Source organism: Olea europaea, unplaced genomic scaffold (genome assembly GCF_002742605.1).
Source record: "Olea europaea var. sylvestris unplaced genomic scaffold, O_europaea_v1 scaffold3914, whole genome shotgun sequence".
NCBI classification, from domain to species: Eukaryota; Viridiplantae; Streptophyta; class Magnoliopsida; order Lamiales; family Oleaceae; genus Olea; species Olea europaea.
Genome location: NW_019258651.1, coordinates 6,006 through 17,360, shown reverse-complemented (window position 1 = coordinate 17,360; position 11,355 = coordinate 6,006). Strand labels below are relative to the sequence as shown.

At 33.2% G+C, this 11,355-nt stretch overlaps 2 protein-coding genes across 2 annotated transcripts in view; both read right to left on the bottom strand.

Moving 5' to 3' along the window:
• The window catches only part of LOC111387117 (suppressor of mec-8 and unc-52 protein homolog 2-like), an 11,247-nt gene extending 10,572 nt beyond the window's left edge, over positions 1-675 (bottom strand). Inside the window, exon 1 of the mRNA XM_023011635.1 lies at positions 359-675. Coding sequence (XP_022867403.1) covers positions 359-408 — 50 coding nt within the window. The 5' untranslated portion in view covers positions 409-675. The remainder of the gene's footprint in view (positions 1-358) is intronic.
• A 6,946-nt stretch (positions 676-7,621) lies between these two features.
• Positions 7,622-10,964, bottom strand: LOC111387115 (eukaryotic translation initiation factor 3 subunit K-like). Its single transcript, XM_023011632.1, has 8 exons — positions 10,681-10,964; positions 10,498-10,554; positions 10,348-10,398; positions 10,167-10,229; positions 9,243-9,293; positions 9,047-9,113; positions 8,260-8,342; positions 7,622-8,053 (listed from the first exon to the last, which is right to left on the bottom strand). The coding sequence occupies exons 1-8, from the start codon at positions 10,819-10,821 to the stop codon at positions 7,850-7,852; spliced, it is 717 nt and encodes a 238-aa protein (XP_022867400.1). The 5' UTR covers positions 10,822-10,964; the 3' UTR covers positions 7,622-7,849.
• Positions 10,965-11,355: the final 391 nt, after the last annotated feature.

Genomic DNA, 11,355 nt, shown 5'->3' with positions numbered 1-11,355 from the left:
GCCCCCCCCCCCCCCCCCCCCCCCAAAAAAAAGGCGGAGAAGCGCAGAAAAATACAAGAATTTCATTTCCAAAAATATTCCCATATACGTTAATCAACTAAAAATTAATTAAAATGAAATCCAAAAAAAAAAAACCCAAAAATAAAGAAAAGTCGAAAAAAGGCGAGAATTTCATTTACAAAACAACCAAAAATAAGCTATTTAACTAAAAGCTAGTTACAATAAAAACACAGAAAAAGGGAGAAAAATACCCAAAAAAATAGAAGAATTTCACTTCAAATATCAAAAATTGAACCGAAAAACCAAACAAGTAAAAAACATTAGTTAAAAATGGAAAATATTGTAGAAAAATACGCACTTTATACGACGAGCTATCTTCTCTTTGTGATGACGCTTGTTCGACGACATTGGTGGACAAGAATTTGATGACAATATTGATGTCCACTTTATCTGATTCCAGGAGACTGATTTAGGGATCCTTTTTCAATTTCGCGGTAAGGGCTATTTTAGCTAAAAATTTGTACCAGTTCTTATGAGAAACCGGTCAGCTGTAGACCAGGATCAGGACGGTGAAATGTTCTCCATGGTGCAATGGGTGCATGTACGGAATGTATGGGCTCAGGCAAGGATCTTCGATGCTGCGGGGGAACCATTCGGGGCGGAGCCCCACATGGTCCAATACGGGCAAGAGCCCGCACTAAACTTTGGGCCCCATGCCCATTCCAATTTATCTTTTATTTTTATTTTATTTTTTTTGTTTGAGTGCCCCATATTTGGAATGCAATGATGGGATGGACAATATTTGTCAACTTTTCAAAATTTTCAGGTAATTCAAAATAAATGAACTTTTGGAGGTTTTGGATTATTTAATTTCTACGATGATTTCGTGAATCTAAATGGCATTTTTGAAGTATGGGATTTGATGTTTTTTGGTATTGATTGACTAATTGTGAAATAAATTTTTATTTTATTTTATCAATTTTGGGAAATTAATTATGGATTGGGTGATTGGTAGAAAGTTTCTGTTAAGGAGAAAATTTTGGTAGTGAATCTTTTGGAGAGCTTTATTTGGGTAATTTGATTATTTTTATGTCTCTGAATTTAAATATTGTTGTTACGTATTCATAGACAGCTTCCTCTTCTTTTTCACTATTGGAAAATAAACTATTTCGTCATTCTCAATCACTCATTTGTGCTTGAATAAGTGGAAGATCACTTGTCAATATTGTTGAATTAGTATGCTAAAGATAAGTGTAATAGGCAATTGCAATATGATTGATCGAAGTTTTTATCTTCTCAACTATGATAGAATACATCTATAAATTGGCAAAGGTTTTTTGTAACGACGAGATATTCAAGTTTTTTGTAAGACGATAAAGCAATACATCCTACCATGGAAATTCAATTTTTTAAACAAGATGCATTTTTTAAGATTGAAAACGAAGTTATTGTACAACGGTATCAAAGAATGAATTTTTTTTATCATTAAATCCATGTCCAAAAACTCAAAGTTTGGCATCAATTAAATTGTGCCCCGGACTGAAGGAATTTCTTGGCTCTGCCCCTAGCACCATTCACGTGGTGCGACCACCCAATGCCGAGGCGCCACCTCGATGATGGCCAACACACCTCGGGGCTGGTGTGTGGGTGGGCCACCCGTTGAGATGGCGTTGCAATCGCCTTACTGAAGATTCTTTCTTGGATCGGATGTATACATTGTAACCATTTACGTTCTAGTAATTATTGCAAGTAAATTCGAACCTGAACCATTGATTTCGTTTCGGATTCACATAAAAAACACTGATACGAAATATAGCCCTTGTTTGAGCTCCACTCTTTGAAAAAATAAAAATAAAAAATAAAAAAAATTCTTAAACAATATTTTGGTATCATTTTAACAACATATTTTTCAATAAAATAATAAAATTACACGTAAATCAAAAACTTTACTTTATTTTTTAACTATATATTTTTTATCAATACACTATTTAAAAATGTATTTTTCTCTCAAAAAGGGACGCAAACAAGGGTATAATTATGTAGAGTCAAGAAATTATAGTCTACATATTAAATTTTTCCTGCTTCAATAAAATAAGAAAATTTATATTTTAACAAGAGAACCAAACAAATCTTTGAATATATTAAGTTCAATTGTCAAACGTTATAAAAAGATGAAAAAAAAAAACATTTTAAAGCTTTGAATCATCAACTTAAACAACCCTAGCTTTTGATTCATAGAAAGCTCAGATAGTACAGATTAACATATTAATGCAACAATTTGATGTGATGTAAGAGGCAAAAAAAAGTAGGAGCCAGACTTAATTTCTTAGGGTTGGAATTTAAATCCCTGTTTAAGCTTCATTATTTCTCATTATATTAAATTAAATTTTATTTCTTACTTTTAACCACACAATTTTCAATAAAATAATATTACACGTAAATTAAAAATTTATCAACCACTCATTTTTCAAAAAAATACTGTTCATCTCATTATAATCTACAAATAATGGGGTTCAAACGGCCTCTTAGAGTTTTATACAAATCTTTATCCAAATTAGAATTTCTAAAATTTGTATTTTTTTTTACCCAACCCATAAATTGTAAAAATAAAATCATATAAAATAACTAGTTGCATTCGATATCCACGGTTCTAGTTCAATAACCGACTCAAACCCAATTGATTCTCGATTTCGGTTTTTAATTTATATTTTATTGGAATCAAACTAGAACCTCTAATTCAATTCGATTTCTAATTGGGAAGTTCAATTCTAGTTAAAATGCACTGGTCTAGGTTTTGGTTAAACTTTAGTTATTAAAGTCCCCGTTTGGTTATAAAAATCAATATTAGTAAAAGTTGATGGAAGATATGATCAAAAAATTATAAATCTAGTAAAATATATGACTAAAAATAATTATATTATAATAATGGAACCAAACAGGACTAAATGAGCAACTTTTAATTACAACCCGTTATTTCCTTCTTCCAACTGAACAAAAAAATTCACGTGACAAATCAAAATCAAAGTTCAAATTTAAAAGTTGTTATAAGTGAATAATCACCTACTTAGAAAAGACTTCAAATGTTTTTGGTTTCAATGTACTTGCATACATTACTTTTTAAAGTAGTTCTAATATTACATAGATTTCACTCTTTCTCATTAAACCAATCTATCCACACAATCCCATTCAATCATGGGAAAATTACCTCATAGCCTGCTATTTAACTTTACATTTCAGAAATCAAGATTTAAGTTAATTATTTCAAAAGTCAGGTATTACACACTAAATCACCCTACCCAACACCGTGCCCATCCCATGCACCTCCACCCATCAAACCCCAATAAACCAAAACTCCCTTGACTGATCCTCTCTACGAAGCCCTAAATCAACACCTACTAACGTCATAGCTCTCAATGTGGAGAAGAGGAATATCCAGTACTTCGAGCCAGAGCATGGAGATGAACTCGTGGGACTTCAGGGTTGGCCAAAATCAACGGTAAGATTTGAGGCATAAATGGTGAATTTCTGATGAATGTAATGATGTAGGATGGAGAATCAGAGAGCAGTGCTGTCACATGGCTTAGAGGCTCCTGGACTGTGCTGAAAGAGAAATGTCTCGATTCTGTGTGGCAGCCAAGAACTTTGAGATTTGTGGGGAAAATGATTTTCACGTGGGTGAAATGTCTCGATTTCGTCGGCAGCCAAGACCTCGATGGTGGAGTGGGATTAAGGTTTGGGTTGCATTTTTGTTTAAGTTAGGAATTTCTATAACCAACAGGATGGTTGTAAGTGAAGGTGGTGGTTGTGGTTAGGGGTATGAGGTGGTGATTGTGGATGAATGATTTTAGGTGGTGATGACGACTATAATGTCAAGTTTGAATTAGGGATTTCTTTAACTAGCTGGAAGATTGTACGTGAAAGTGGTGGTTGTGGTTAGCTATTTGAGGTGGTGGCTGTAGTGGATGTAGAGACAAGAGATAGAGACGATAAGATTTAGGATGTTCTGATGATGGTGTGGTAGATGCCAGAGTTTGATTTCTCAAAAACTCCATTTTCTGTCGGGGATGGAAAGCACCATAAAGAGACCAACGCATACTATTGAATAGCCTATGTTTGGACATAATATACCTAAACAATTTGTTCACCGTGAGGCAGTAACTCAATCGTCCCTGTAAAACTCAGGAGTGGCTTAGTGAAAGTGAATTCTGCAATGTAATTCATGGGAATGGAGTGGAGTGAGGTTGGGGTGTGATGAATAGCTTTTGTGATTGGGTATTTGTGATCAATAATTGTGATCCACAAAATAATTGTGACCTAATTTGTGACTAAATTTATTGATTCACAAAATAATACTATGATTTTATGTAATTTGTAACTAATATGTGATCGTGACCATAAGTTATGCGTGATTATGATCATGTAATTATAGATCATAACCTTTTATCAGGGGGTTACAAAATGTGACCAAACTTTTATCAAGTGCCACAAAATGCGACCACTTGATTTTTGAATAAAATTTACAAAATTGTTTTTAATCGAGAGGAGGCTCCAACAAATAATGAGACATCTCTAGAATCAAACTCATAGATCTCAACTATGGAGGTTGACTCCTTGCTCAAAGATTTAGCCTATCTCAACCATTAAATATCTTTGGAAAAATAATACATGAGCCATTATGTGGATTCCCGGTCATGAAATAGGTAGTGACCTATATATTTTGTGATCCGTAATCGAGAATTGACTTGTGATTAATTAATTTGATAATTTCTGATCGTAAAGTAAGTTGTCACCTATACATTTTGTGACTTGTGATAGAAAAATAAGTCGTGACCAAGTATTGAATAATTTTGACCAATAAAACGAGTAATTTATGACAAATAAATAATACGTGGTCTAAAAAATATGTAATTATGATCTAAAATTTGTGTCTTTGAGATTAATAAATTAATTTGATTAAATAATATATGATACAAAAACGTGTGATAAATGTGTAGTTGTGACCTACAATTTGTCATTTCTTGATCGATAAACAACTTCTGAGTAATCAATTTGATAATTTGTTACCTACATTTTGCGGTTTCATGATCAATAAAATAACTTATGATCAATTAATTTGATAATTTGTGACCATTTTATGATTTTTGATCGAGAATTAAGTCTTGACCAATTATCGGGTAATTTTGACCAATTATTGAGTAATTGTGACAAATAAAACAAGTAATTGTGACTAATAAATAATATATAATCAAAAAATATGTGATTATGATTAAATTTGTTGACCTATAATTTGTGTCTTTGTGACCGATAAATAAGTTATAATTAATTTATTTGATAATTTGATCGAATAATATGTGACATATAAAATGTGTTATTTTGGTACTAAATTTGCAATTGTGACATGCAATTTGTGATTTTGCGATCGATAGATAAGATATAACTAATTAATTTAATAATTATGATCAAGAAATAACTTATAACCAATTAATTTGATAATATGTGATGGCGAAATAAGTTTTGACTTGTACATTTTGTGATTTGATATAAAAAAATAAGCCGTGATTAGTTATTGAGCAATTGTAACCAATAAAACGGGTAATTACGACCAATAAATATTACTTGAACTCAAAATATGTGATTATGAGTAAATTTGTAATTGTGACGCATGATTTATGTCTTTGTGATCGAAAAATAAATTATGATCTATTAATTTGATAATTTGTGACAATACAATGAGTTGTGACCAGTTGATTTGGTAAATTGTAACCAATAAATAATTTGTGACCTACAAATTATGTTTTTATTACTGTGATCTTGTATGATTTGTCGTATTTGACCATGACTATAAATTATGTGTTATTGTGATTGTGATCTAATTAATTATATTATAGGTTACAAAATTTTATAAGAAGTCTCAAAATGTGACAACCTGATTTTTGGGAAAATAATAATAATAATAATAATAATAATAATAATGATGATGATGATGATGATGATGATGATGATGATGATGATGATGATGATGATGATTTTAGAGAGATATGTAAGAGTGATTGTGACCATTCAAAAATTAAGTGGTCACATTTGTGACTTCAATAAATGCTGTGGTATATAATTGAAATTAAACAGGTCATAATCATATGGCACACAATTCAAGGATTACAGTCACATGCTAAGTCACAAGTACGAAAGGTTACTACCTACGACATAATTTATGAGTTACAATCACATATGATGTCATAAATTAAATAATTAATAGGTCACGAGTAATTTATTAATTACAAATATACAATTAATTGGTCAAGATCACTAATATTTTTATTAGTGACAGATCGCACCGTTTCCCTTGAATTTTAGGGCCAATCTCACCAACAAATGATATAATTTCCATTAATCACAAATCACACTATTTTCTTTAGCACAAAGTTCATCGATTCTGTCACCCATATCACAGGATCAATATTTACTAATGAAAATAGGATTTGTATTTACCATCACGTCTAATGGAAGCAAGCTTCCATTTTTACACAAGAAAAAGATCTAAAGTGCAAAGACAAATGAAATCACATACACTGCAGCAACCCTCACAAATAAAAAAATTAGGCTGATACTAGCTTACTATACAAATTCTGTGCCAATGCCGAGAGCAGCTCCATTTCCATTGATTTTGACGATAATATTTTCCAGTGTATAGTGAAATTTTGGATTTCTCTGCTTCACAACTCGAATTTTCATGGACAAATAACCAGATCCAGATATATATTCCCAAGTTAATTTCATCGATCTTCACCTACCACTCATGTCAGATTACTAAATAAAAAAATCTACATTCCAAATGAACAATTTAAGTTGATCAAATAGTTAAATTAGCAAAGCCATATACTTGCCCAAATGCATATACGTGCAAATGTTTGTGTTTTACAATTTGCCTTTCCATTCTTGAAGCGAGTACGTATGTTATCGATCTCTTTATTTAAACGGAGCTGCTCTTGCTCTTCATTTTGGCAATTCCAAATGTTGCCTACGAACATAGACAGCCCCTTATCCCCAATATTTCCATCTCCAAGCCGATGCGGATTAAAACAACACTATGAATATGTAAGCAAAGCGAGACCTGAAATAGGAGAGCGAGGGTCTAATTAATGAAGCCATAGGGATTATTCTAGCCATAGATGTATGCATTTGTGTGGTTATTTCTTTAGAGAGAGAATTTGAGTAGAGATTCGCCATGGCTGAGTATGGATGGTGTGGTTATCATCGCATGGATGTATCCTGGTAATGGGGTGGATATGGTGGAAGGCGGATTGGGGTCTTTGTGTAGAGATTAGAGTTGAATTGGATTTCTATTATTATTGTAATTCATAACCTGATTTTGAAATATTTTTATAAGTTTGTTAAATGTGAAATAGTATACTTTAAGTATTGTAATTATGTATTTTTCCCTTCAATCATGCCACAAAGCACCTTTTACTCACGAAAGCCATATGACAATAAAACGAAAATTTAGTCAATTTTTCTCATTCAAGATTAATTATATAATTATATTAAAAAGTTGATGGCGACCTTGCTCTTGTTTAAAAGTAGAGGAAGCCCTGCATAGACATTGCAAATGACTCCAGCGGGGTAAGGAATGCAGGCGCCTAGTAAACTCTCCATAGAGATGAGGCATAAATACCTCGTAATCCAATTAAAAAGTGGTTTTATAATCGTTACATCAAATCAATAAAAACATGGCAAATTAAAAAGGATTTCAGTTTAGCCTGTGACCAGAACCTATATCCACCCTATGAGTGCAGCTTACACGTCATATCCATTCTCGGCTTCGATCAATAAAGCAAAATTTGGGATCTTGTCAGCCAAGAATGGGGAAGATACGGGCGATGTGCTCCAATGGAACACTGTCTACGGTACTTTTCTTGAGCTCTAGATGGTTAAATTCATTTCTTGGGAGAATAATGAGTTGGCCCTTATCCTGACTTTTCTCTATAGCCCAGTCTGGGTTGGATACATGGTGGTCGATGAACTTGTCAAGAGACAGACCTTCAACGTTGATGGCCTGTGAAATATCCGCACCAATTACAATATGCACAAGCTAATTTCACAACTAGAACCAACTTGATAAAAAGCTAATTGGGAAACTGTAGACAGAGAAGCATTAATCACTATTGCTAGTTGAGAAAGTGAGTCGAGAGCTTTCTCCAGGCATCAAAAATTATTCTAAGCACTAGGCAATAAAATAACTATCAGGACAGAGAACCATACCTCGGCAAGAACAGATCTCGGAACCCTCTCGAAAGTCAGTGAAAGTACATGAACTGCATATGCCTGAACTGCTTGCTCAAACCCTGAAATTTTATATGCAACTTTATTAGATGTACATGCATGTCCAATAACAGACCACATCAAAGAATATATTGAATTCTAGGAAGCAAACTGCGCAGTTTGTTCCAGGGAACAGAGAGAGAGAGAGAGAGAGAGAGAGAGAGATTGCTTTATCTTTCCCACAATGAAAATATCATCCATGCATCAACTAATTTTCCAATACAGGCATGTTAAGTTCACGTATCAAGATTGAACATGGCATCATCATTAGACTCGTAAAATCATGATTAGTAGGCAGCACATGGAGATGAAATGCCTCCATCAATCACACATTAATCATCTCTCTTTCTGTTAATAAAATAACATTGACAATCACTTTAGCATGTGACAAAAACATGGAAAGTTCTAGTGTGTCAAGGGTTCATTAATGCCGCCTCCCTCTGCCCCAAATACATACAGGCATGAAGACCAACATATTTGAAAGATCATCTATCACGGAAAATCAGAATGCAACTCTATATTATCCATTTACATCAAAAGTTCATCATAATGACCCAATACCTCATCTCCACAAGTCTTTTATGTTAACAAAAAAAAAAAAAAATACTTTGAGAAAAACAGCTCAGTTCTTGTGATGGGAAATCAACGCCATGCAGTGAGTACATAATAAATGAACTGGGATGCAAGGAAAAAAAATATAAAAGCAACATTTTATATTTTGGAATACCCGGTACAGCATCTACTATGTGGCGACTCCTAGCTGCTTCATTCCAAAACTGGGAGAACCTGGCTGTCTGAAGATGAAAACAAAGGAACATAATAAGATCTCTGTCTTATCATTGTATGCCAATTCAGATATTCAACCTAAGTACATGGTTTCAAGACCCAATGAATATGCAGTTAAAAAAAAAAAAAAAACATACCTCCAAGTAGTGTGAGAGAACAATGAGCGTCTTAAACTCTTCTTCCATTTGCTGGTAATGTCAACAAGAGAAGAGAACCGATCAGAGGAAATGTGAAAGGAATGTCTAAATTCTAAGAAATGATTGGCTGAAATCAATGCAGCATGTGTCCTAAAAAGCTAAGAAAAGACAACAAACTCAGTCCACAAACATATCATTTTTACAGGGGGGAAAAACCATATCAACATTTCAAAAATTTTAACTTTCTCCATAAATAGTTCTAAAGCATACTGGAATTTTTTTTCCCCTCTTTTGGTGATGTGTAAAACGAAATTAGTATGTGCCATTAGGTGTCGAATTGGAAGGTATCTATACTTTAAGTATATAATGTCACCTCTTATTCCCATTTTGCTGTGGAAACAAATGGACTAGAAATGCTCATCCACAAAATATGAATAGCATAGTTTTTTCGAAAGACTATGGCAGGAATATAAGCCATCAACCAAGTCAGTTGCTCCAATTAGTGCAGGACTAGGGTTCATCTAAGACTCCAAAACACTCACAGACAGAAAATTCCTTGAAGTTAACCCCAATGTGAACAAATATCTTTTGCTTGGAGTGGAATTGAAAGTCGTTAATAACCATTTAAAATTAATACAGATTGTTTTCAATTCTATTTCTGACTTCCCCAATAAATACCAAACAACGGTCCATCTATTTAATGAATTCAAAATCTCTTTGGTGATTGACTCAGAAAATGTGATTCGCTATCATTTCTAAACTGTAATTTAACATTGCTCTCAATAATATCGCACGCCAATGAAATCATCACTAATTTTTCAAAATACATAAAATACAATGCTTAAAAGGTAACATATAAGTATTACACAACTTTATGGAATTACACTACACTCGTGAGAAGTGTGATGAAAATAAGAGAAGTACCACTCTTTCAGGAATTAAAAAGAGACAAAGGCTGAAATCTGGTGCCGGCATTGCCATTAAAGCCTGCTCCATGCAAAATTAAAAATCATACAAACCACACAAAATAAAGAATTAATAAAGAAAGAACCAAAAAAGCAGGACAATTAATTTTTATTTCACTCAATAAATTTCCTCGTTGTACCTTAATCAAAATACGGGAAACAATTTGAGTACTCATTCTGTCTGGCTCGAACTGCATTAGGAAATGCATAAAATTAGTAAATTGACAAATATTACAATTATCTATAAAGCAAAACATTAGAATTAATTAAACAAAAAAAAGGGACCTAACCTGGTAGAGACGAAGAAGGCAGAGATTTGCACTCAAACTATACGTTTGAGAAGAGACCTACTTTTCCCAATTCACAATTCGAAAACAAAAATTCATAAATTTAGCATATTAAAATCCAAATAAACATACAAAATAATACAAATAGGCAGATAAACAAAGTACACACGCACGTATATAACGTACTTGTTCATTCACATAGTTTTCGAGATCTGGAAGGATGTCCGGGTTGTAAGGGTTGACGGCGACGAGTTGCTCCACGGTGTACGACATCGCCGACGGCTGCTGCTTCTGATTAGGTGTTGAATTAGCCATCTCTCTACCCATTCTCACTCTGTATCTATAAGTGCATTATACTGATTTGGTAAATTTAAAGAATGCAAAGCTGAAGAAAAGGTACTTGGCTGTTGGTGGTGCAGAAGCTGCGTTTAGGGCTGAGGAGTTGGGATGGGCAAAATGAAAAATGACTAAAACACCCTCGTTTCAGTTTTCCAAGAGCCAAGAGGGACGTCCTCAATCTAGAGTTTGATGGATTTTAAAACTCCGTATAAATTGAAGTATCTTCAATTTAGATTTAAATATAATTCATTAAAATATAGGTGTCCCCAATCTAGATTTTTAAAAATATTTATAAATTTAGATGTCCTCAACATAGATTTTAATAGGTAGTTTTGAAATTTAGATGTCCTCAATAACTAGTTGATTTTAAAAGATTTCATTAAGTAGATAGATTTTGAAGGATTTAAAGGTAAAAATATAAGTACAAAGAATCAATAGCAATTTTAACCCAAACCTAAAAATTTCACAACATTTCTCACCTCTCTCCATATTTGCTGCCCTCTCTCTCTCCTCCCCCCCCCC

Bases quoted from the DNA above. Each gene is read 5' to 3' on its own strand.
- LOC111387115 (XM_023011632.1), bottom strand. From the start codon at position 10,821: ATGGGTAGAGAGATGGCTAATTCAACACCTAATCAGAAGCAGCAGCCG. The intron at 10,230-10,347 runs GTACAACGAGGA...TGCATGGAGCAG, and splicing joins TTTCCCGTATTTTGATTAAG to GCTTTAATGGCAATGCCGGC. The intron at 9,294-10,166 runs GTACTTCTCTTA...TGACATTACCAG, and splicing joins TTTTAATTCCTGAAAGAGTG to CAAATGGAAGAAGAGTTTAA.